At 41.2% G+C, this 26,988-nt stretch overlaps 2 protein-coding genes across 11 annotated transcripts in view; both read left to right on the forward strand.

Moving 5' to 3' along the window:
• TMEM51 (transmembrane protein 51) overlaps positions 1-17,285 on the forward strand; it is a 36,927-nt gene extending 19,642 nt beyond the window's left edge. The window contains exons 2-3 of the mRNA XM_005293007.5: positions 10,629-11,117; positions 16,096-17,285. Coding sequence (XP_005293064.2) covers positions 10,768-11,117; positions 16,096-16,507 — 762 coding nt within the window. The 5' untranslated portion in view covers positions 10,629-10,767 and the 3' untranslated portion in view covers positions 16,508-17,285. The remainder of the gene's footprint in view (positions 1-10,628; positions 11,118-16,095) is intronic.
• A 3,131-nt stretch (positions 17,286-20,416) lies between these two features.
• Positions 20,417-26,988, forward strand: part of FHAD1 (forkhead associated phosphopeptide binding domain 1) — a 64,126-nt gene continuing 57,554 nt past the window's right edge. For 4 of the 10 annotated variants that reach the window (XM_008167331.4, XM_008167334.4, XM_065575210.1 and 1 more), the window contains exons 1-3: positions 23,274-23,409; positions 25,131-25,213; positions 26,323-26,434. In XM_008167331.4, coding sequence (XP_008165553.2) covers positions 26,339-26,434 — 96 coding nt within the window. In that variant the 5' untranslated portion in view covers positions 23,274-23,409; positions 25,131-25,213; positions 26,323-26,338. Of the gene's footprint in view, positions 20,535-23,203; positions 23,410-25,130; positions 25,214-26,322; positions 26,435-26,988 lie in introns of those variants that run through there. The other 6 variants (XM_008167333.4, XM_065575208.1, XM_042852942.2 and 3 more) reach the window with 4 other exon arrangements.

Here is a 26,988-nt window from a genome sequence, read left to right on the forward strand (position 1 = left end):
TGAATGCACGCTATACGCTACCCTGATTTCACGTAGGAGGGTGAAATAGCCCTCAAGCCTAATTTAATAGGCTTGTTACGCATCATGGCTGCGTCAGGGATTTGACCTTTTCCCTTAACTGTGGACTCATCTACGGCTATCTCATGACTCGGATTGTTGATATTTCTGAAAACGTGGGAGGAGAGCAATGTAATGGGGAAACAAATCAATCCAAAGTTTGTTGGGAGGGGGCAGGTGGAGGAATCCTCCGATGCCCCTAGAGGTGAATTGTTGTGGGCAGTGATCTCTAAAGAGCTCACTGACCTGCATAAGTGCACCAGCCAGCATGATTCCTCTAAAAAAGCTCCAAGTTCCAAAGAAGCTGTGTTCTTTCCCACACATGCCAAAGGTGGTATCTGTGGCTGCCTTTGGGTTGGAATTCTGTACTTGACCCCTGCTCGGTGTCCTTTGCAGACTGACCAGCATATTATCATTTTCCTAAAAGAGGTGCAGTTATCCATCCAGATCTCATGTGGCTGAGGCTTCTTAAATCCTTTAATTTCAATTGATTGTTAAAGCATCTTTGAGGAAGGCTTAAACTCCTATGCTCCAGGGGACCACACTGAGCACTTTAAAGGAACACAAAACAGAAGTGGCTTCCCCTCTTTAGCTGTTGGCTTACCTAATCATTTAAACAGGTGTGTGAGAGAGAGAGATTCACATAGGAAAACTGTAGTTTTATAATGGGAGAAAGAGAGAGAACAAACCTGCTGTCACCTGAATTGGGATCCAGCGTGCCAGCAAGAGCCCAAAATGAGTGAGTACGTCCGATCTATTAATTCATATCTGAATACTGGGGACATCCCAGCAGAATTTTCAGAAGCCTTCTCAATCCATCGCTGACTTTGCACTCTTAGCAGCTGACCCCTCCCTGTGATCTGCTGCACACCATCTATCCATTTCCTCACTAGTCAGGGGTGGCACCAGGCACCAGCGCAGCAAGCGGTGCTTGGGGCGGCAAGCTGCGGGGGGTGGCCTGCCGGTCAGTGTGAGTGCAGCAGTCAGGCGGCGTGCCTGTGGGAGGTCCGCCGGTCCCGCGGTTCTGGCAGCAATTCGGCGGTGGGTATGCCGAAGCCGCAGGACCGGCAGATCACCCGTAGAAACGTCGCCGAATCCGCGTGACCGCAGATCGCCCGCAGGCATGCCGCTGAAGGCCACCTGACTGCCGTGCTTGGGGCGGCAAAAACATAGAGCCGCCCCTGTCACTAGTCATCCCCTAGTATGATGACCTGACGCCATTCTGTCCATTCTCTTAAGTTATTTCCATCACTACACTTGATGTGACCAAAGTACATAAGTTCAAACGTGTTGCTTTCCAAGAGCAGAGTCCACTGCTCTCCAATAATATTTCTAACGAGTGTTTGTCATCTTTTCTATCTGGGAAATGTGCAGGAGTCTTTGCCAGCATCACATATCAAAGGTTTCAGGTTTTTTTTCTTGTCAGTGGCATTAGTTTCTCAGCATTCACATCCATAAGTTGCTGTGGAAAAAATTAAGCTTTTCACCTGATGAACTTTTGTTCATTTGAGATGCCACAGTTTTTCTATACATCTGTAAGGGAGGCCGGGGCAAAATGACTCATCCCTAGTCATCTTCTGATTTCTTTGGAGTATCCTCCTTGGTTGGATATATATGATCCCAGAAAATTAAATGAATCTACTGCCTCTACAGTGTGAACTTTAATTGTGATACCCCCTTGCATCCTATTGTTATTAATTTGTCAACATATGTGCATTTTGTTTTTGCCACATTCAGGAATACTCCATATTTCTCGCTAACTTTCTATAGATTCCAACTTTTGTTGTATTGCATCAATAGTTACAGCAAAGAGTGTTGTATTATCAGCATATTTGAGGTTGATTAAGAAGTGTCCACCAATTGAAATCCCAGCTCCTTCCACTTTATGAAAATCTTCCAGGGCTTGTCTCATAATAAATTCTGCACACACATTGAAAAGACTTGGACAGAATGCACCCTTGTCTCTCACCCTTGCCAGTGGAAAACCACTGCACCGCGGTCTGTTGTTGACAGTGGAGCCTTGCAATGAGTTCAAGCGAGATGCTTCCGAATCCCCACGTCTGCCAGTATCTTCCAGAGACTCTCATGTTGGAGGGTATCAAACGCTTTGGAGTAGTCATTGAAACACACAATCAGTGGGTGATTATACTCCTTGCACTTTTCAGTGATACGAGACGATATTTACGATTTGATCCTGTGTGCTTTGTCCCTCTCTGGAACCAGTAGTTCTGCTTCTATCATTTTCTTCATGTGATCCTGAATTATGTAGAGCAGCACTTTACTTGTGTGCAATATCCGGGAGATGGTACAATTGGGTAGTAATTGTTTTTATATCCCCTTTCTTTGATAAGGGCAGAAGGATGGCTTTCTCCCAGTTGCCTGGTCGATTTTCTGTGCATCCACTTGGGGTTGCAAATTTTCCACGAGAACAATACTGGTGTCACCAATCACTTATAGCAATTCTGCTGGTACGCTACCCTGGTGCTTTCCTGGCCTTCGTTTTTGTAATAGCATGCATTGCTTACTCATGCAGGATTGACGGCTCTCCTTTCTATCGCCCTATTCAATAGTCTATCATCTATTGTAAGTGGATCTGATGAGGCATACAGATTGGCACAGTAATCTCTCCATCTCCATTTGATATTGTCACCTTCAGGAAGAACTTTGCCATCATGATCCTCTTTTATGCTTGGTCATGGGGTAAAAAATGAGGAGCACAAGAAAAACCTGGTTTACAGCTCTACGTGGGGGTAGGGGGAAATAACTTCTCCAGCATAAACAACCTTTCTGGTAACAGCAGTTCTAGTTTGGTGATTTAGTGTTTCTAGTGTAAATCATTGACAGTCCTGGAAATGCGATAACGGCAGGTGTGTGTGAGGCAGAGGCAAAGCTGGATCTAAATGCAGGGACTCAACCCATCTCATGGAAGCATGATTAATTGTGAGGTGGGGGGCAGGGCAATTCCTCATTAAAGTGGAATTGGAGACACAGAACTCCCTTTACCTTCTTAAAAAATAAACAAAGTGAGGGTGAGTCTCTTAAGGCCCAATTTAGGACTAAATTGGAGTTGAGCACGCACTACCACATGGGATTGGAAGTGAAAGGAAAGAGTCAAGTGGCTTGGTAGAAACCAGCCTATAAGGTGCCAGGAGTACTTCTTGAGGCTGCATCCCCTTTGATGCTGGCTCTGCCCTTCCAGCAAGTCGTTGGAGCTGCTAGTCCAGCCAGACTGGCCTGTAATTTGAAGCAGATGTTTCTTAAACAGATGGGGGCAGCACTAACTGCTGATGTCCCAAGCAGAGGAGAAGAGGTTTGTCATCTTACAAAGAGGAAGAGGAGGGAAATTCAATTAAAAAGTGGAATATTTAAAAAATAAAATAAAATCCTAGTTTAATTTACCCAGTTCCCAACTGCATTTTAACACTCAAAGGACTCTGGATAAAACTTTCAAAAGCACCTTTCCCAGACCTGAAGAAGAGTTCCTGTGTAAACTCGAAAGCTTGTCTCTTTCATCAACAGAAGTTGGTCCAATAAAAGATATGACCTCACCCACCTTGTCTCTCTAATATCCTGGGACCAAAACCGCTACAACACTGCAAAAAGCACCCAAGTAGTTTAGGAGCCTAAATTCCATTGACTTTCTGTGAGATTTAGGTGCTGAAATCACTTCCGAAAATGGGAGATGAGAAACTTAAGTACATAATGCTTTTGGAAACTTTACCCTCTGTCTGAGAAATAGTTTCTTACCCTTTATGGTGGCACAATAAGAAGAGAACAAGTCAAAGGAACCACTGTCCAGTGCATTATTATTCTGAGGTAGGAGAGAAGGAGGTAGCTGAGGCTTGCTCAGTGCGTACTCATGTCAGCCGTGTCTTAAGGCAGTGCTTTCAGCTCACTTTAAGGAACATTAAATTAATGTGTCTTAAAATAAGTTTGGGGAGGAGAGGTGAAATAGAACAAAGACCATTACAATTTTGATTTCTGCCACTTGTGGGTTCTCAGCTGGGGGCTGCCACCATCCCTTTCTTTACGTTTAGACGAAGGGTAATCCCAAATTTATGGGATGGAGGTGCGAAACGTTTGGGTGTTATAATATGGAGTCATGGTATGGAAGAGGCAGGAAACTACTGTGCTGAGTACTCCTAATAGAGTAAAATAAATAAATAAAATTAATCACCTGCTCTTACAAAGGAGCTAGACAATGCCGGTAGAATCCTGCCATCTTGTCCGTATAGGGCCTGAGCCAGAGCTCCCTGAAGTCAATGGGAATCTTTCTGATGGCTTCAGTGGGCTATGGATCAGGTCTAGAACAGGGAGAACCACAAAGGATAGCATTATGCAAATTTAGTAAGTGGTCAAATAAACATCTCAAAGATAATGTCTGACAAAATGTCCTTTCTTGTCTTTTGGTGGTAATTAAATTTTACATTTCATAAGGAACTGGTAAATTTATAGTAATGAAGGAGAGGAAGAAGTCTTAATAATGTAAACCTTTGGTACAGGATTCTCCTGTTAATTTGCCAAGAGCAGGAGAGAGCTCTATTTCTGTGCATGCTGGTTAGCAAGGGTCTGCTGTAGTTCAGATAAACATCTACACACCGTACTACAGGACATGGCTATAACGTGTTTCAAGGGACAGACGTTAAATTTCAACACGGGAATGTAAGCAGCCACCAACTATTAAATTGGAAGTTACTGACGAACGAGGGCTAGTTTAAATGGCAATGAAATACCAGATAGCGACAACTTTCTGGCTCCATCCATTGGGCGCGAAAGGTTACAGATACCAGGAACTGGGATTTAATTTGCCATATGTGCTTTTTGGTGCGTCTTTATTAAAGACAGGAGTGGGAAGAGGAAAAGATCAGGGAAGTTTTAAACAGATCTACAAGATAAGGTGAATGACTTTCTGTAGCATCCAGATGCATCAATGTTCATCACAGAAAGCTTGGGCGACATAAAATGTAGCAAAGAACTGTTGTGTTTAGCTGCAGCAGTAGCAAATGAATAAAATAAGCTGTATGATACATCAGGCTTTTTTTAACTTACAGAAGTCAGTAAATTCGCAAATTGAAATTCAGGAACTCTGCACGACCGAGCAATACACATACAGACACGGCACTTAAAGAGTTAACCCCTTTTGAAATATTATATCCCTTATCTAGAGCAACTGAAAAGAAACATATTAGTGGCAAAGTTATTGCATGCACTGTAATAGACTAGTAGAAGAGCTGTACCTAACAGGCAGTTACAGGGAGAAAACTTTACTTTGTATCCTCTCTGTTTGTTCATTCCAGCATCTGGTCTGACTCTTTTTTTACTGCAGCCATATATTTAACTGACAGCTTCAAGGCCTTCCCAACAGTTAAGACCTAAACAGTCTTCTTTGTTAGTGAACTTTACCTCCTTAATTTGCATTCTCTTTGTTCCTGGCCCCTGACATGTGTTGTGTTTGGCTTATTTACATATACATACATTATTTTTGTGATACTGGGCCAGTCACCTAAAAGATGCAATTTGAATTGGGCTATGTTATTCCTTGAGTTGTGGCATCATCCATAAAATCTGTGGTTTTTATTTATTTATTTATTTATTTATTTTACATTTGAAAACCCTTGCCCAAATATTTGATTGTATGGTTACAGCAGAGACCCCCCAGAATTTTCTTGTGAACTTCACCTTCAAGAGCTTGGATTGAAAAGTCGGCAGATATGATCCTCTGCATGGTTGCTATGGGAATTGATTTGAAAATCCATTTTGAGTAGGTTTAAAGAGAACAGCGGAACTTGGTTAAAGATGGGTAGAGCTGAGAATTGTTTTATAACGACACATTTTCTTGAAGTTGGGATTTTTGGGTTTGCTCTCTTCTTACTCAAATGGCTTTGCTAAAACTGACCTTTGTATCAGTAGAACAACCCTTGATAAGCACAAGCCTGGCTTGGCCTGGCTTTATTTTTCAATGAAAAGATTTTACCGAATTTTTACATACGTTTCCATTTCTTTAGCATATGTCACAAGTAGGAAGTTGCCTCATTAAGAACCATGCAGCCTGTAGGCCCATATCCTGTGTGTAATAGATACCAAAAAAGAATGTGGTATGTACATCATATATAGCTCTGCCATTGTTGCCATAACTGCAGAATTCATTCTCCACTTGCAACACGATCCATGTTTAGTAACTAAACTGTTTAGCAAGAGTGAAGAGTTTAGCAACAGAGAAGTCTGAACCTAAAGCAGTGCACGCATGATGGAAGGGAGCCTACAGTGTGTATGGCTCAGACTGAGAGGAGAGGTCAGTCCCAGGAAAGGAAATCCTGGACCTGGGGTAACAAATTTTCTACTTAGTATAAATACTTTCAAATTTTGTTTACTTGCTCTCGTTACTGACATTTTCATTGGAGAGAACTTGGATTCAGCACTTACGGAATTCCCATCTACTGCAGTATTCATTATTTTATCTTTGTTCCATAAAGAAATACAAAATAATCGAACTGTTTTTCATTTGGACACTAGGGACGACTTTCCTACAAACTTAATTGGCCAATGCATTTGGCAGAAGCAACTGTCTTATATTTAGACTGGTTCAGTGATTCCTCTTTCTCTGCTAGATACTATCTAGATTGACTTGGGATCAATCCTCCAACTCAGAGTGGTTAGAGAAATCTGTCCTTCATCCAGACTAGATGTTAATTGCTACAAAGCATCAGAATGTAGGATCGCCATGAAAATCTGAAGTCAGATTCTCTGTGGTATTATGCCCTCTGTCAGCAGTCCACTGCTCTTTCCCACCTGGCCAGTGTGGGTCTGTTCCCTCAAGTAACTGGATCATAGCTCAGTGGTTTGAGCATTGGCCTGCTAAACCCAGGATTGAGAGTTCCATCCTTGAGGGGGTCATTTAGGGATCTGGAGCAAAACTCTGTCTGGGGATTGGTCCTGCTTTGAGAGGACCTCCTGAGATTCCTGACATTCTATGATTCTATCTACCACTGTTCTGCAGTTTAAAGGACACAAGAACTAGCCTTTCTCTTAATCTAACCAAGAAAACACAATACTAAATATAGCTGAATTGCAAGTCAGTGATAAAAGGTATTGGGCAAATGATAAAAATAAGCATTCTACGGTGCTAAATACCCAAGTACCATATATTCATGAGGTCCCATCCAACATAAATAACCATGGAAAAATAGAGGAGCGGGAAGAATAGAAAATGAAGCCATATTTGTGCAGTTGTGATGCTTTTCTTGGCAGCAAATTAAAGGTGGAACATTCCAAACAAAATCTGTTGCAAAGTTTATCTAGTCCCCACTGTAGAATGCTAGGAACTCTGCTACAGAGGTCCAAGATACCTTTATATAGATTCCACTACTGGCTGCAATTCTTACCTTTCAGATTTTAGGACGTCACCAGGACCTAGCTCACTTTTTTTTTTTTTTAAACCAAAGCGTATCCAGTTATCTTTCATAATTTGTATAGCTTGTACCAAGATTAATATAAGATGCTCTCCTGATTTCTACAGTGCTTAAATACTTGATGTAGTAGATTTCCTGCATGCCGTAAAATTTTAATCAAAAGTTCATATTCCTTCCAAGAGCTTTCCATGATATGCCTCGATAGTGTAATGGGATTCAGTATCTCGCAGGGCTCTGCAACATAAAGCCAAGGAGCAGAATGCAGAACAAAACTCTGCAAATGATCATAAATGGCAGAGAGTTGCACAGGTGGAGTTCCTGGTTTAAAAAAAACAAACCCTGGCCTCAAAGAGCTTCAGACAGATGCGTTGGGAACCCATTTTTCAAGGATGACAGAATGTGGAATTAAATATAGAATTACCCGTGTGCAGCTTTCCACCAGACCTTAGTCCCTATTAAATGCTACTAGTAACCATATGCAGAGGCTCCAACCCCAGAGTGATGTGTGGGGCTGACCCCACAAGAGACTCTGCAGCTAGTTTTTAATATGACCCAAAGCCTTGTTTGAGTCCAAGTGCTGTTCAGATTTCTTTGTGTTGACCTTAAAGCCACATTACTGCTTGGTATAATCTGCTACGTCACTGGGACTCTCAGCACTGTTGCAATAGCACGTGGCATCAGGGAAGGTGACTGCAGGTGTCAATGGATGAATTATCTGGCAGCCAATACCCAGCAAACAATTCATCTCCATAACAATTTGTGAAAATCAGACACACTAGAAACTGAGTATCTGAGGCACATTTGGAAGAGATGACAACTGGCATTTAAGAGAAATCTCATGTTCCAACATGATTGGTTTGGGGGAGGTGGAGAGGAATTCTGAAGCGGTTGCTATGATGCTTCAGCTAACCTGTATGGTCAGTTTCCTTCAGATTAGTGCTTAATTTGTGCCAGGGCTTGCCAGGGCTCAGCCCTGGCACCTCTAGGCTTGGCAGTTCATAGCCCTGGCACCTCTGGGCTGCATCAGTTATGAACGTAAAAAATTTGCTTGAGCCTTGGCTCATCTTTCATTACAAATTAAGCACTGCTCCAGATTCTTAATAAGCAACAAAGTCATCATGATACAGGTGAAAAATTTGATAGTGTAATTAGCATTACACAATGATACTCCGTATGCCTGGACTAAGGTAAAAATTAACACTAACCACAGCATTTCAGCTCGGGAAGTATGTACGTAAAGCATGAAAACCACACCAAAATACAGCAATAATGCCAGTGAAACTTTGCTAAGTGTTACTGCACGCAAGTCCTTCCTTTATATCAGCAAAGACTTCATAGTAAAATTCTGAAGTGAGGTTTCATAATACTAAGACTTCATTATTTTTACAGGCTGCACTACTACGTTTACTAGTGTTAAAACGAAACCAAATCAACAAAGTATGTTTTGTAATGCAATATCCTTTGTTGTTTACATACTAATTGGCAAAATTTAGTAATTCATAATGGATCTCCTAGATTGTTTTACTTTGCTTTTGCTCTACATGTATATGAGATTTAGGGACCTATCATAAAACCTTCCAGAGGAATAAATGGTTACAGGCATACTGATGTAAGCACACTGAGAGGTCCCTAAATACCTGGAATTAATACCTTGTTAGCTTAAGGCTAGCCATAAACTGCTTTGGTTTGGCATCTATCCAGGCATTAATAAGGTGCCAGTTGCTATATTATCTTGGGAAGCCAACCAAGATTAGTTCTATCAATGGTGAAAACAAAAAATCCGTGTACAAGGTGTTGGGGGCCAGGGACAGGAGATTCTAAGGTCAGGCACAATGCCTGTCTGCCTGCTGGTTCAAGAACTTGACTTTTTGACTTGGATAAGCCTTGCATGTCAGTTTAGAGACACATGGCCGAATCTTGTCATCACTAGTTTCTATTGCATTAATATCACTTACCAGGAGAATGTCTTTCATGTCAGTGAAGCATCTTTGTATTTTAGAGAGAGAGAGAGTGCGCAGAGAACACAACAGCTGGGAGAAGAGGAACCTGTGGTCTAGCTTGCTCCCTTGCACAAATGCCGAGACAGAATTCTTGCTTGATTTCTTGTGTGTGAAGAGACTTCCCTCACACCCCCAGGCAGCGGCCAGACAGATCTTTAACCAGTACTTCTTTCAAAGTATTGTTCTTAAGGCTTGTGATTTTTTTTTTTTTTTTTCCATTTTGGTTTTGGGACCAGTATATTACGCCAATTGGAATTAGTCTTCAAGATAGTGAAGCCCCATAGGGCATGTGACATAAAGAACCTTAAATGTATATTACCACGCTGTATTTTTATTTTTAAAGTACATTTCATTCTGAGATCCCAAAGCATTGTACAGATTATATAGGTGATCAAGGAGCTATTGTTCACCAATAATAACTAGCACTAATACCTAGCAGTCTTCATTTTGAAAGTGCTTAACACTCAATCACTTTGACACCCTTCTGAGGTAGGTAAGTCACATAGGGTAACAATTTCAAAAGCACCTAAGTGTCATTGAAATGCAACAGGAACTTAGGAGTCCAGATGCCTAAATCACTTTTTCAAATGGGACTTAGGCCCCTAAATCTCTTTGGTGCTTTTGCAAATGTTACCCATAAGCTCTGACTCAGGTTCCTTAATGCAACAGAAAAGTGTCCCTGTTAAAGGTAGGATTATAACCTAGGAATTCTGGTTCCCTTGTGTGGTGTTTAAACCACATAGCAAGGGAAGAGAGAAATTCTCCAGTTGAAACTATAGGGTGAATTGCATTTAGACAGACTGTAACCACTCAAGTTGGAATTTGGCCAGAAGGACGCTTCAATACCTCCTGTTTTTGAAGAACTTGGGGACAGAGGGCAACTTTGGCAAATGGCCAGGATCTCCCTTTCACACCTCACACCAGAAAAGCAGCATGGAACAAAAAGCCTGGGGATACTCTCTTCCCATGCATAACCAGAATGGCCAGTAGTTTGGCCATTATATTAGCCCTTGACTTACTCTGCATGGTCATAAAAATGTGCTTTAATTCCAGTATTAAGGTTGAGAGAACAAAATGATGCCAAGTGACCTTCTTGTTCACCGTAATTGTAGCTCATTATATAAGTCACATGTACTAATTGCTATTCTTTTTCCTTTTCCAGATTTCTCTCTAAACTCAAGCATTTGGGTGGATTCATAAAAGTGCGAAGCTTGGATTTTACACACAGGTGTTTTTTTTTTTTTTGGAAGTGGCATGCTATAAGTTGACTCTGCTTATTATCTAGTGATCTAGCACTGGGTATGATGGCCCAGTCCAGGTCAAATGGATCTTACTATGCCCTGACTGCTATAGGGTTAGGAATGCTTGTCCTTGGGATCATAATGGCAGTCTGGAACCTGGTCCCAGGATTTGGCCATACTGATAAGCCTCACTCATCTGCTGGAAATAGTAGCAATCCAGAGCATGAGGGTGGAGGAATATTGAAGAGTAAGACCTTTTCAGTGGCTTATGTATTGGTTGGGGCTGGAGTGCTGCTGCTGTTGCTCTCCATTTGTCTGAATGTCCGGGACAAAAAGAAGAAAAGACAAAATGAGGATGTTGCTAGGATCCAGCAAGGAACATCTGCTGAACCTCGACATCAGGAGGACAGGTAAGTCTTTCAGTAAAAGGGTGCTGGGTCTGGTGTACAGGTAAAATTAAAAGATGTTCTTTAAAAAAAAAATCAATCACATTTAGAAATTTAGTGTTAAGATGAGTTGTACCACATGTTAAATTACAGGCGTCAAAGAATATAAACTCTGGCAAGTCAAGTGTAAAAGTATAATTAGGGAGGCCAAAAAATATTTTGACGAGCAACCAGCAAAAGACACAAAAACAGAAAAAAATTAAGTACCTCAGAAGCAGGAAGCCTGACAAAGAATCGGTGGGGCCACTGGATGATTGAGGTGCTAAAGGAGCACACAAGCAAGAGAAAGCAGTTGTGGAGAAGCTAAATAAATTATTTGCCTCTGTCTTCACTGCAGAGGATGTGAGGGAGATTCCCACATCTGAGCCATTTTTTTTAGGTGACACATCTGAGGAACTGTCCCAGATTGAGGTGTCAATAGAGAAGGTGTTGGAAAAAAATTGATAAATTAAACAGTAACAAGTCACCAAGACCAGATGAGTTCTGAAGGAACTCAAATGTGTAATTGCAGAACTGCTAACTGTGGTATGTAACCTATCACTTAAATCTGGCTCTGTTCCAGATGACTAAAGGATAGCTAATGTAATGCCAATTTTTAAAATTTTTAAATTTGCGATCCTGGCAATTACAGGCCAGTAAACCTAATTTCAATACCAGGCAAATTTGGTTGAAACTCTAATAAAGAACAGAGTTATCAGACACCGATAAACACAACGTGTTGGGAAAGAGTCAACACGGCTTTTGTAAAGGGCATTCATGCCTCACCAATCTATTAGAATTCTTTGAGCGTGTCCATAATCATGTAGACAAGGGTGATCCAGTGGATATAATGTACTTGGACTTTCAGAAAGCCTTTGACAACATCCCTGACCAAAGACTCTTAAGCATAGTCAGAAGTCATGGGATAAGAAGGAAGATCCTTCCATGGATCAGTAACTGCTTAATAGCTTAAAAAAAACAGGGTAGGAACAAATTGTCAGTTTTCACAGTGGAGAGGTAAATAGCGGGGTCTCCCAAGGATCTGTGCTGGGACCAGTTCTGTTCCATTTATTTATAAATGATCTTGAAAAAAGGGTAAACCATGATGAGGTGGCAAAGTTTGTAGATGATACAAAATTACTTAGGATAGTTAAGTCCAAAGCAGACTATGAAGAGTTACAAAGGAATTGCTCAAAACTGGGTGACTCAGCAACAAAACGACAGATGAAATTCAATGTTGATAGATGCAAAGTAATGCACTTTGGAAAAGATAATCCCATCTATACCTATAAAATGATGGGGTCTAAATTTGCTGTTACCACTCAAGAAAGAGATCTTGGTGTCATCAAGGATAGTTCTCTAAAAACATTTGCTCAATGAGCAGTGGCAATCAAAAAAGCTAACAGAATGTTAGGAATCATTAGGGAAGTAAAAACATTGTAATATCATTATATAAAACCATGGTATGCCCACACATTATATGCTGCATGAAGTTCTGGTCCCCCCATCTCAAAAAAGATATATCAAAATTGGAAAAAGTACAGAAAAGAACAACAAATGTGATTATGGTATGAAACAGCTTCCATATGAGGAAGGATTAAAAAAACTGATACTGTTCAGTTTGGAAAAGAGACGACTGAGGGGGGATATGATGGAGATCTATAAAATTGTGACTGGTATGGAGAAAGTGAATAAGGAAGTGTTATTTACCCCTTCACATAACACATGAACCAGGGGTCACCCAATGAAATTAATAGGCAGTTGGTTTAAAACTAACATAAGGAAGTACTTTTTCACACAACACACAGTCAACCTATCAAACTAGTTGCCAAGGGATGCTGTAAAGGCCAAAACTATAATTGGGTTTGAAAAAGTATTAGATAAGTTCATGGAGGATAGGTCAATCAATGGCTATTAATTAAGATGGTCAGGGACACCACTCCATGGATGACAGGGCATGGATCACTTGATAAATTGCCATGTTCTGCTCACTCCCGCTGAAGCATCTGGCACCGGCCACTGCTGGAAGACAGGAATCTCAGCTAGATGGACCATAGGTGTCACCCACTATGACCATTCTCATGTTCTTAAGTCTCAAGCTTAAAAAATGTGATACAAGGTTTAGAAAACCTGGTGTATGAGGAAAGGTTTAAAAACAAACAAACTGGGCATGTCTTGAGAAAAGAAGACTGAGGTAGGACTTGATAACAGCCCTTAACATATTTGAAGACTGTTAGTGAGAGGACAATGAGCAATTGTTCTCCATGTCCACTGAAGGTAGGACAAGAAGTAATGAGCTTTATCTGCAGCAAGGGAGAGGTTAGATATTAGGAAAAACTTTCTAACTATAAGGATAGTTAAACACTGGAACAGGCTTCCAAGGGAGGTTGTGGAATCCCCATCATTGGAGGTTTTCTGAACAGATTAGACAGATTCTTGTCAGGCATGGACTAGGTACACTTGGTCCCGCCTCAGCACAAGTGGCTGGAGTAGATGACCTCTTGAGATCCCTTCAAACCCTACATTTCTATGATTCTGTGCTTCTGTGCATGAGTTGATTGCCTTAGAGGTCAGGAAGGAGTTTATCCCTCTCTAAATATCATAGTATAATGTGCTAAGTGAATGATAAATGTTCATCTTCCTCAGAAGTATAAGCAGTTGGCCACCACTGGAAACAACGTACTTCACTGGATGGACCCATGTTTAGAACAAATAGGATACATCCTATATACAAAGCTTTAGGAGATTGCTTGCTTCTCTAGTGTAAAAATGCTATGGGTGTGCATCTTAAAACCAAGACCCCACTGGTATAATTGTAGAGGAGACAAAATCCATTTTTGTGAGCTAGGCAGGGCTTCTAGACGGCAGAGAAGTAAAAAGGAGTGTGCTATTGCTACAGGGTAATGTGGTATCTCTCTTTCTGCTGTGGTTTGTTAAGTCCAGTAATTCTGTAAAGTTACAAAACAGCCTTTCAACAGCATTTATGAAAGTATGTACAAGAGCTGCAGAGAAATGAAACAAACTTTTATATCCATTGAAGGTAGGGAAACTCCAATAAATACTGAGCAAAGAATGTCTCTGTTACAAGAACATCTTAAATAAACAGTTTACTAACACTGACTCAACATCACAGGGAATTCAGTGACCTAGCCTGGCAGTGCGTAAACTGCGATGGTGTTTGATTCTGACTGTATCCTGTCCCCAAAACATTGCTCTTTCCCTCTGAAGAAGGACTGCTAGAAGCTGGGAGTGGACAACAGGGCATCACTAGATAAATTTCACTCCCTCTGAAGAAGGGAAAGAGGTTTTTCATATGAAATATGTAACAAGAGAGTATGAGGTGGCAACTCTCCAGCTTCATTTAATTAGAAAGTACCATGATGGGAGCTATAGAAAACCCTAAGGTAGTTATAGAATGACAGAATCTGCATAGAAAGCTCTTGTGCTGTAACCAATTATGTGAAGGGAAACTTACTAATGCTAATAAAATGCAGACTGTGTACTTACACAGACTACATGTAGATACCCTCGTTATAGATTGGCACAGTATCTAACATAATGCCTCTCCCTTACCTCTTCCTCCCCTCCTCCTTCCCCCCCCCCCAAAAAAAAGAAAAAGAAAAAATAACCAGGTTTACATGATTATACCTTCATTTAATGCCTTTCTAATTAAGGTATGTCCCTCTAAATTAATTCCAATTGAGTGGTACAGCTGGTAAGGAGAGATGTTAGGGTAATTCTTCACCTGTCTCTTGGAAGAGAATCACTATTCTGATATCCCTCTTTGTGGGGAATGGAATGGAGAAACAAGGAATAATTAATGCAAGATGCCTGAACTGTAACTCGTTAGTCATAGAGCAGAGAAAAGGCACCTTAACATCAAAATAATGGTGCTATAGTCAGTTTCACAAAGGAAAGAAAAACTGGCATTTCCAGTCTGGTACTTAAACAATGTAAAGATGCAACTGTAACTCCTCCTTTCTGTTCCTTCCTTGATTTTATTTTATTTTTTTTAGCTTGGGTGGGATGGTGTAACATTTAACAGTTGACTGAATGTTAGTTGCAGAAGAATTTTAAATTCGAACACTTGGCAGTTGCACATAGCATTTCTCATCTGAGGATTGTGAAAGGCTTTACAAATGTGATTTTTAGATGGGTAAAGTGAATTGTCAATTGCAGTGAGTCCTGGCTGTTAGTATTCCCCCGTTCCCGCCACACAGTCACAGACTTGCAAGCAGATTGGGACTTTTGTATCTGGAAAATAACTAAAGATGGGGGAAGGGGGAGAAATGCATACTCATGTTCTTAGCCTGCTTATTTCAATGACACACTAGACTAGACTACATAAAGCAATGCATAAAGTGTCTTTGCTGTCTTTTTCAGTGTACACAAAGCCATGTGATAGATCAAAAGTAATCAGTTTACACCTACAGATTTCTCCAGAAAATTTAGCAGAGAGCGAGAGGGTTAACTAGATGTCCTAAACAGATCTTTTCCACTTCTAACTTCTGAGTCCAATCATTGCTATAAGAACCCAACATATGATCGCCTGAAAGACTTATTACTGTGTGACATCACCAAAATCCTAATTTTTACATTGATATGGATACTTTGAACTCAGTTGTACACCCTAAAACATTACTGTGGCCCAGTGACAAGAGCAGGGAACCGTGAACCAGAACTACTGGAGGCATTCCCATCCCGGAAATGAATTTCACATATAGGGGCAAGTCACAATTTCCGTGCCTCAGTTTCCCAACTGTAAAATACAGATGATAATCCTTGCTCACAGGGATGTTGGAGATTTAACTAATGTGTGTAAGGCACTTTGTGATCCTTGGATGAAATGTGCTGTAGAAATGTATATTGTATCATCATGTATTTCTGTTCCCAAAATTTGAATGACCAGAAATGCAGCTGAAATGGCTTAGCATATTGATAGTATTAAAATTGTCTCCTACAGTCAAGAAGAGGATGATGAGACACCATCACGATACTACGTTCCCAGTTATGAGGAGGTTATGAACGAGGGCTATCCTGAGACGAGAGAATTGGACAGAAACACCAGGATCAGCATGTCTCTGCCCTCTTACGAATCTCTAACTGGGATTGATGAAAATACACCAACTACAACCACCGCAGATGTCGATTCGAACATACAGCGTGAGCCAAGCAGGCACAGCTCTCGCTTGAACAAACGACTGAAACCCCTGAAAGTTCGGAGAATTAAGTCTGATAAGCTGCACCTAAAGGAATTCCGAATAAACCTTCCAGACAGAAACAGTTCAGGTCAAATAACAATAGAACCATTGACCCCTCCTCCCCAGTATGATGAGGTCCCAGATAAAGCACCAGATAGCAGGGAAGCGACCTAAAATCTGTGGACTTTCCAGGGGAAAACACTACTAGATACTTGATCTATGGGTACAAATGCAGTCAAATTCCTACAAGCTTCAAAAAGATCAAGGAAATGCTGGACTATATACCTCTTTTTCAGAAGGACAGAATGATTCCAAGACACGGCTTTTCATGAAATACCACTAAAAATTAAACACTAGTGCATCTGATACTCTGAAATAAATGATCTTCACAAGTATCAAATCTATACTTTTGTTTTAAATTACATAGTACATTGTATGCCTCTCTTGTAGTTCTTTTTTCTACACTATATTTTTTAAGCCACTAAATTGTTGTCTTTTTTACCAATAATTTTAAAAGTAGAAAAGGAAAGGTAATTTTTTTTTTTTTTAGTTTCTCTTCTTCCAGGTAAGAAAAACCAAACAGTGTGGCTTTCGCCACTTCCATTAAAATGGAGTTGAGATAACTAAAGAAAGCAAGTCTGCATTTTGTAACACTTCAGTCATGCTGTGAAATCTCTTGAATGAAATGACAATTTTGAACCATCAGATTTGTTTAATCCTTTCAGCAGTACTCATGATGCCAGTGAGAAGCTTTCTAAGCACTGACAACCATAGAGGAGAAGATGGTTTTTGGTGTTCCAGTGTGAAGGGAGTGTGTGTTTAAGGTTAACTTGTAAATTCATTCAGTTGGCATCTACTCCATTGTGCCACTTCAAAAATGTTTAATGTTCTAAGTTAGCATTGAATATGCTGAGCAATTGGAGACTTTTTCTAAATAAATGTTTTGTGTGTATGTGTGTGTTGTAAATGGGAACAACGCAAATACTTTAATCAGGGGCTGTAAGAAATGTAGGGCAAAATGTTTTCTTTCCATTCTAGCTTGGGGAAATGGCAGTTTCAGCATCTTTGAAGCACACGATTTCTCTTCTGGATTTTTAGTAAGGCCACAAAGATTACAAAAGCATGCTCACTCAAGCTGTGATGCCATATGAGGCATACCTGTATGGGTCAGAAGACAAACTTTTCTGAACTCACAGAGTAGAAGTCCTCAACGTGCAAATCACAAGCTTGATCCCTGTGTGTCCGGCATGCTTAAGTGCACTTGCTCTGACATTTGGCAAGCCAAAAATCAGCCAGTTCCTCTGGTGCCTCTTCCTGGTAATGGTCTCCACTGTTTGGTGATGCAGCTGAGAAGAAACCACTTGCATTGATGAATGTGGTGACGTGATATAAGACAGAGAATATGACATTAAGAAGGCAGAATGCAATCAAAGAATGTGGATGGCCTGTATAAGACAATGCTGTGCCCTAGTATGTATGATGCAAATACAACATGATCAATATTAAGTTTAATTATGTAACACTTGCAAGGTTAACAAATGTCTCCTGTCACAGGACAATTTTGATGCTGGCTGCAAACTCCTTCAGGCACTCTTTGCTACACTAGACTCTATCTAATAGTAAAAATAATTTAGAAAAGAGGCTTATCTGCCAGCTTGGTGTTTGGAAAACATGTGAAGAACGCTTCAGAGATCACGCTACATATAGATGTGTTACTGAGGCATATTCTCTGTACCCAGAAGCTGGCCCCAGCAAGAGTGGAATGAGCCTTGCTCCTTGTCAGACATCAGTCTTTTTATAATATTTCACTGATTTGCAATGCCTACTATTCAGTGACCTCTATTCTGGAGTTGAATGGAGGAGGGAGTTGTCTCATTTTTGTTTCTGGTAGGGAAGACCCACTTGAACAAGATTTTAAAATATCCTATAGGGAAAAGCTGTCCCAGTACCCTATGTTCCTGTTTGCAAGCACATTCTGATTTGTTTATCACAGCACCTGTCCATATGCAGCTCTAAGAAGGCACAACTTTTGGAATCCTTGTCTGTGATTCAATCTTTCTAGTTTTCCACATTCACATGGAGAATAATAGAATGGGTGCTATTTTATTTATGCTAAGGGCCAAATCTTGCTGTATTGTACCTGAGCAAGCCCACTGAAGTCCAGATTTTGGCCCTTAGTTTAAACCCTCTGCTGCTAGTTTCCAAAGGAGTAGTAATGTAAGAAATTGTTGGTACAATGAAGTGATTGAGAGAAACTTGTTGAACCTGACCCTTTTCCTTAAGGGGGCACCTTCCTTTCCAAGCCAGGTCTCTAAAACAGATAATTACCCCTTGCCCATTCTAGCTTGATTTTTGGCAATTTCTAATCGAGGTTGGAGCACTATATCTTACTAAACTAAAATTGAGGAAGGGGAGGGACGTGTGCAGTAATGATTAAAGCTAAAGGCTAAGAAGGAGCAGCCCAGGTTCAAATTCCAGCTCAGTCAGTTAGTTGCTTGCTCTGTTGCTCTTGAGCAACAAATGTGACCCTCCACCGCTTTCGTGAAAAGGCAGATGATCTCTGGGAAAAATGAGAGAGTTTGAACTGCCCTTTTGCAGGGTCTATAAACTACCCCCAAAAAACGCAGACACTGTTTGAGGATAATCTGTTTCTTTGGCTGTGAAGCTACTTTGTGCCAAGTTTCAAGGCAGAGTCTCTTGACTACAAAGTAATCCTTCTTCAGCATAGTCTTGTCATTTTCTTCCTAAACTGGCGTTTTGGGTCTGACACTGTCTTAGTTTGTACCCTGATATAATTTTTTTTTAATCCGCATCATAAGCAAGTCTCCCCCGCCTGCCCGCCGCCCTATTGTGGTGACTATCATAATTCCCTTTCTCTATATCAAAAGATTACCTAGGCACAGAGGGCTGAAACCTGCTCCCTGCAAGACTCAGTGGGAGTTCTTCCACTGGGAGCAGCATTGAGTCATTAAAGAAACAACCTCAGGGCTGTTGCTGAAGGAAACACCAGCTATGGGTTGGTGCTAGCAAATGGACAGAGTTGACTCAGATGTAAGATATACTAAATCTACATCATATATGGCACACCCATTTAATTTGGATACTTGCCAGGGAGAGCAGCTCCAAGGTAGTGCGTTTCAATTATTTTGAACAATGGATGGTAGTTATCTGTCTGCCTATTTCCAGCAACTATCACGTATGACTTGGGTGTTTGCTAGCAAAAAAATCTCTGTTCACTTGCCAAATCTATTATGTCAGATTCGTCAGTTGTGCCTTAAGAAAGCATCTAAAATGTGTTAACGGATTAAAAAACAGAAATTAATGAAATACAGCAAATGAATATCAATCAGCAGTCAAATCTTTGTCCTAATTAGCATAGGTTACTGTCATTTATATGCTATGTTTCTGTTTTGGGTAGGTGTGCTAATTAAGATGATTATACTAAATCATTCTGCATAGTATTGGAGTAGTGGGACTCTACTCGAGCTTCACTTGGGAAATAACCTGGGGACCCCAGGCTGCAATAGCCAAGAAAAAAGGTAACAAAATCAAGCTTGGGTGAACATTCTTGTTCCACAACAGCCACTTGGATATGGTTCAGTATAGTGTATGAACTAGTGAATGGGTCACATTTTCTATGGGAGAATGAGACAAGAAGTCAAAATGAATTATGACTAAATCTCAAAAGGAAGTAGAACACCGCCCAAGAAACAAGATCTTAAGCTATGCTGTGCATATACAGGAAAAAAGGTATACATCATACGATTTTTCTGACTTTATATAAGCCCCACATATAAGCACATCAAGAATTCTGAGTCCGATTCAGACCTGCTTTATGGAAGTGCCCAGCCACGGAAGCCAATGGAGTTGCTCCTATTTATACCAGGGATCGTAATATACCAAATGGGTACAATACAAGATACTGAAAGACTGCATGTGTAGTACAACAAGAGTTCTGTTCCTCTTAATATCTGTACAAAGTGGTTGCAGAATTTTTCTTTGGTATTACATAAGTTACAAAGTTCGTTAACCAAACACAGAATTATGCTTCGTACCTGACCTTTATAGGTGAATACATCTGTGGTGGCTATAACCTCACCAGCATACTGCACGCTTGAGTATTGCACCATTATGTCAGCTGGCTAGCTGCAACACCCATCACAAGTCCTGAAAGATGTGAGAAGTGGATATCGGTTTCTAGGTAATACAGTAAAACTCTTTTAATCCACAGTTCCTTCTTTGTCTAAATCTGTTCCCTGTTCCCTTCATTATCTGCAGGCCTCTGTGCTTTTTTAACCTCTATGCTATTTTTATCTCCTAAAACATTCTGGATGATAATGTTTGTAGCACAAAGGGAATATGTTTTCATAATTCAATTTTCAAACTCCATGTAAGGCATGTTTCTAGCAAGAACTTATCTTAAATGCTATTGCTATTAGCTTCTTGGCCAGCACAGACACAGCATTAAAGCAAGCAGATCTGAGCTGAGCTACAGTCTTCTGTATTTTTTTTTTTTTTAAGCAGGAGTAAAATTACTGGACTTCATTGTAATCATTTTTTTTAATGTTCCAATCAAGAAATAGTATGGCTGTAAAAGGGAAAGAATGAGCTAGAGAATTGAATCAACTTAGAACCAAAAATTTGGTTTTGTTTAAGAAGAGTTCTTTTTCTACTGGTCCTTAAGATAATTCAGTGGAAATAGCTTATATAAAGGAATACATAATACCATCTGACAGTATAATTTGGAAAAGTGAAACCAACTTTTCCTCCTTTGAACTGCAAAATTCAAAAAATGAAAATAGTGGAAATGTGAAATATATTTTTAAAGGTGTTAGTAAACCAAGTAAGAAATTCCATGGTGTTTTTAATGAAATTGATGTGCCTCCAAAAGAAATAAAAAATTTACTGGCACTGTCTGCTCAGACTTGTTCTACAGAACAAGTTATCCTGCTTTCTAATTGTGTTGCCAGAAGAGTTGCTCTCAGTTAAGAAATTGTGGTTTACAAAACTGACATGAGAAAAATGTCTGTCACAATGACAAGAGAATTTAGGAACAAATTATTTTCTTTTAAACCAGTTACTTTACATTATGGAATCTAGGTTAAAAAAATTCTTAGAAAATGTGGATTAAACAGTGTCATGTATGATCACAATGTACAAACTCAAAATTACTTTGAACTTGTACTTCTCTGGATTGTGAAAGTATTGTTTTTAATAGGTAAGGCAGAGTTACTGGGATTTTTTTCTGTATCCAATTTTGAACCAGATTCTGCCCTGATCTGCAGCTGACTGTTGAAGTTACAATGATTGCATGGAATGTAATCAGGGCAGACTTTGGCCCTTAGTGATTTTTTTTCTTAGGTTGTCTTTTTCATTGTTAACTTTGTCTAATTTCTGTATTCCCTCCTCACATACAGGTTACCTGTGGTTGTTGTGTTTGCTTGTTTGTTTTTGTTTTTAAAACAGCTCTTTCCCCTAGCCCACAGGTGTATTATAGAATCAGGTATAGATGATGAGATCTGGATGGAAAACAAGCTGTGTTTACACTAGGATTTGTGTTCTTGTGCAGGAGTCAGGTCCACCCAAGCCCTGTTGTGGTTAGCTGATTATTATTTACAGTAGGGTGGTGCCCAAAGTCGGTTAGGTGCTATACAAACATATAGGGTTCAAAAAAGAACTAGATAAATTCATGGAGGATAGGTCCATCAATGGCTATTACCCAGGACGGGCAGTGATGATGTCCCTAGCTTCTGTTTGCCAGAAGCTGGGAATGAGCGATAGGGGATGGATCATTTGATGATTCCCTGGTCTGTTCATTCCCTCTGGGACCCCTGGCATTGGCAACTGTCAGAAGACAGAATCTATTTCCCCATGTTAAGTATTTTCACACCTCTTGTCAAATTGTCTGTAATGGGCTATCTTGATTATCACTACAAAAGTTTTTTCTCTTCATTAAATTAGCCTCTTAGAGTTGGTAGGACAACTCCCTGTGTGTGTGTGTGTGTGTGTGTGTGTGTGTGTGTGTGTGTGTGTGTGTGTGTGTAAAAATAATCTATCCTTACTATATGTTCCATTCTATACATCCGATGAAGTGGGCTGTAGCCCACGAAAGCTTATGCTCAAATAAATTTGTTCGGCTCTAAGGTGCCACAAGTACTCCTGGCAGAAGACAGGATACTGGACTAGATGGCCATACTGGGTCAGAGCAAAGGTCTATACTTAGGAGGTGATGGGTTCTGGCCTGAAAACCTTATAAACAGCAGCCCTCTTTCCCCTCTCCTCCCCAAAGTAGGGTGACCAGATAGCAAAGATGAAAAATCCGGATGGGGGGTGGGAGGTAATAAGAGCCCCTATTAAAAAAAAAAAAAGCCCCAAATATCGGGACTGTCTCTACACAATCGGGACATTTGGTCACCCAACCCCAAGGGTAGGTGGGGTGGAAGGAATACAACATCCGAGCACTGTGGGCAGGGGGCTGGTCGGTGCCCAGTGTAAGCCTTATACTTTTTACAGGTATGACCCCTCCTGAATTCCCACGTTTTATCAGCAGGGCCCATCCCCTCGCCGGGATTCTTGCTGTCGTTTTCGTTCCTTGTTCACCAGTGTGTCCCCGAAATGTTTAAAATCCCAACGGCGGCCCTGGAGGGGGGTCGCTAAAGTGTGAGCCCTGGAGGGGGGGTCGCTAAAGTGTGAGCCCTGACGCTGTGACCGTGTTTAGAGCTCACCTTTGCCTGTCTCAAGAGCAAAGCCCCAGCCCCGGTATGGGGGCAACGAGCCCCAGCCAGGGCCGCTGCGGCCCCGCAACCCCGAGCGCAGCGCCGGGGCTGGGGCCGCTCCCGCCGCCCGCTCTGGGGTGCAGCCCTAAGCCGCGGGGGCGTCGCTCCTGTCCGCCCGCCGGGTGCCTGCTGCAGCCCGGCCCCGGCCCCGAGCGCTGGGGCAGCCTCCCCGCTCCGCCTCCGCCTCGGTTGCCCCGGAGACCCGGGTAACACAGAGGCCTAGCACCGCCTCAGGCCGGCCTGGCTCGACGGGGGGACGCCCCCGGGGCCCTAATGCCCGCAGCGGCCTCGGCAGCGCTGGTGAGTGGGGAGCAGCAGGGCCGCTCGTGCTGCCCCGGGCTCTGCGTGGGGGGCGGGGGGCGGCCCAGCTCCAGGGGCTATTGCAGGGACGGGACTCCCAAAATGGAGCAGGCCCCCTCTGGCCTGAGGGGCAAGATGCCCAGCGCCCCCACTGGTCCCCTTGGGGCCCTGCCACCCCCGCTCGGCAGGGACCCCACTGACCCCAGCACGCCCTTGTGCCAGGCCGCCACTGACCTCAAGGAGACACCAGGCCCCCTCGTGCCAGGCTCCCACTGGCACGGCCAGTCTCCTTCGGCTCAACCCCCGCTGATGTGAGGGGCCCCCTTGTGTAGTAATCCCACTAACTCCACCGCCTGCATTGTGCAAGGCTCCCACTGCCCCCATGGAGCTCCACAGGGGTGCCAGGCCAGCTCCCTCCCTGCCTCCCCTGTGCAAGGTGCCCATGTACCCAAGAGACCCATGTAGGTGGCAACCCTCTTGACTCCAAGGGCCTTGTGGAGAGGAACCCTGCCCTGTGCTAAACCATCGCCTCGCGATTAAGGGCTCTGGGGAGGATAAAAGTTTTGTTTCTGAGACTCACTGGGGCAGTACGGTACAGGCTGTTCTGTGGGTGGGCTAGAAATCTGCCAGGGACAGAGGCTGCAACTTTACACAGAGGGTTAAAAAATACTTGCGGTCGTGTGTGTGAGAGCCAGCATATCGCCACACAAACAACTTCAAAACTAAGGCCTGGCCTATGCACAGTTTATGTACAGGTGTAACTATATTTGGTAGGGGTGTGATATAGTTATACTGGTCAAACAGCTAGTGTGGACAGTTATACCCATACAAAGATGCCTTATTCTGTTATAAATTATTATTCCACTTCCTGATAGGAATAAATTGTCCTGGTATAAGCACATTTATACCAGTATAGTTGAATCCCCACTAGGGGAGTTGTACCATTTGAATTATAGTTAGAGCAGGACAATTGAGTTAAGGTTGACAGACACCAATGCAAACCGTAAAAAGCAAAGAAATAAGCAATCTAGGGATTCATCACCATGCTCTGCTTGCTAGTTTCCCTTCTCACCCTTGGTTATTGCCCTTCTGCTACCCAAAGCCCAGAATTCCCCCCACATTATCCTGAGCCAATGGCTCTCAACCTTTCCAGACTACTGTGCCCCTTTCAGGAGTCTAATTTGTCTTGTGTACCCCAAAGTTTCCCCTCACTTAAAAACTACTTGCTGACCAAATCAGACATAAAAATACAAAAAGGTGTCATAGCACACTATTACTGAAAAATTGCTTTTACTTTCTCATTTTTACCATATAATTATAAAATAAATCAATTGAAATATAAATATTGTTTTCTACATTTCAGTGTATACTATGTAGAGCAGTATAAACAAGTCATTGTCTGTTTGAAATTTTTGTTTATATTAAGTTTGCTAGCACTTTTTATTTAGTCTGTTGTAAAACGAGGCAAATATCTAGATGAGTTGATGTACCCCCTGGAAGACCTCTGTGTACCCTCAGGGGTATGTGTACCCCTGGTTGAGAACCATTGTCCTGAGGAACCAATGGCCCCTTGAACTCTGACCACTTTTCTGTAGAAACTTGAGATATAGCCCTCCCTTGCAGGTACACATATCCTAGAATATCCTCTCTCCACATGATTTTTGCATGATTATGTATCCCTTGGACTCAACATGAGCTGCTACCCTTCTGCTTTTCCACAGCCTCGTGAGAGGAAGTGAGGCAGCACTGATTCCTAAACCATTCTCTCTGCTTTCCAGCAATGGATCCAATGATGGTGTATTAGGTTAGTGCATGTAGCTAGCTTTACATGTGGAGACCTTAATAGGTCTGCATGCCCTCCGTCAAATTATACATATTGAACTCTGCTGCACTCTCAATATTTGTTGTGTAATTTTCAGTATCATAGTGCAGGCTTTTCGAATGACATGTAGCTTTAGTTTGTTTGCTAAGTGCTGTTATTCTCATTCCTGGCTATAGATATAAAAGGTATGTTTGTATATAGTGGAATGCAAATGAATAGTTTCTCCAGTGCTTCTTGAACAGAGGATTTGTGATAGGCTACATGGGCAAATGGTTATTGGAGAACCTTGTTAAAATATTGGTAGCACATCACTGATGATCTGTGAAATGCATTTCAAAATGATGTGCAGAACTTATACCAGCAGAAATGTGAGTTCTGTGCATAGAGCACTTGCAGGACTGAACGCAAAGTTTTAAAGCAGAATTGGTATTTTACAGATGAAACTCACTGTGGGAAGTAGTCATCTTTTTTGGTGTGATGTCAGCTGCATAGGATACCAATTTTGCAGAGGGTACACAAGTTTCTCACCCTGCTGTGAATGTTAGACCTCCTAAAGTGAAACTGTCACCTAGTCTAGGTTGCAAGTGGGGAAACAAATTTACAAAGAAACATTGGTAATGATATTTTTAAAAGGTCAATAAAAACATTTGCTTGTTTGGATCTAAATATTTTCACCCTGCATGAAACCCAAACATTGCAGCATCTGTGAAAGTGAAATTGACCAGTCTGCAGATGCCTCTCACTCTCAGATAGCATGAATGGTATAAAAAGTAAATTAGATATTTAAAATTCTTTCTGTCTTTGGATGGGATTTGAATTTTAATGGTAAATGGATGTGTAACTCTCTCAGGCTGTCTTGAAAATCAGTTTTAATCTTCTTTTTTTTTTTTTTTTTTAGTTACACAAGGTAGAGAATTTGTCTTTAATTTTAAATTCATTCTGACAGCATCCCTGTAAATAAATTATGATATTTCTTCCATGTTATTTGATACTGTTCATTTGAGCTATTCAAAATGTTTTGACTGGAATAATTGCAAAAGTGCATTGGATAACACTTAGAAAATGAGTTTTTTAAAAATAAAACCTTACAGGTAAAAAGAGGAGACAATGAAAGCCTTTTTAAAAAGTTCAGATGGTGTTTTTATGCTGAGATCAAAAGTAACTACTATAGGAAGACATGAAGATTCAGATCTTGTTCTGAAGGTATGAGCATAACATTTATTTTCATTATTATTCTTTACAGCACTTACTCTTACTTAACTTCATTACCCCATTTATAATAATTCCAGTCTTTCTTAGTCAGCAGTGGTTTATTTGATTTCATTTAGAGCCACAGGGATAAAATGGCAATTAGAGAACCTGTTTAAATATATAAGTTAGACAACCAAAAGAGAGAGGAATTATTTGATATGGATTAGGGTCATATAACATGAAGCAACAGCCGGTAACTAAAAAAAGGAAAACTTAACATAGACATTAGGAACCACCAGTTCAATTAGACAACTCAGTAATTTGCCAAGGAGGTTGCTTAAGCACCATCATTACAGGTGTTCATACATGAACTAGCTAAAACACTTAGAAAAGGATAGGGTATTAGAGAAAATAATGCCTCATTAGTGCTAGGGACTAGATCCAGAGCCCATTGAAGTCAATGGGAATCTTTCCTTTGACTTCGGGGTGCTTCGAATCAAGCCCTATGTGAATAAGGGTTGGATCAGAATGTCATTTTACAGCTGTTTCATCTGTGATTAAGTTTA

The sequence above is a fragment of the Chrysemys picta genome, chromosome 21, assembly GCF_011386835.1.
Source record: "Chrysemys picta bellii isolate R12L10 chromosome 21, ASM1138683v2, whole genome shotgun sequence".
Classification (NCBI taxonomy): domain Eukaryota; kingdom Metazoa; phylum Chordata; order Testudines; family Emydidae; genus Chrysemys; species Chrysemys picta.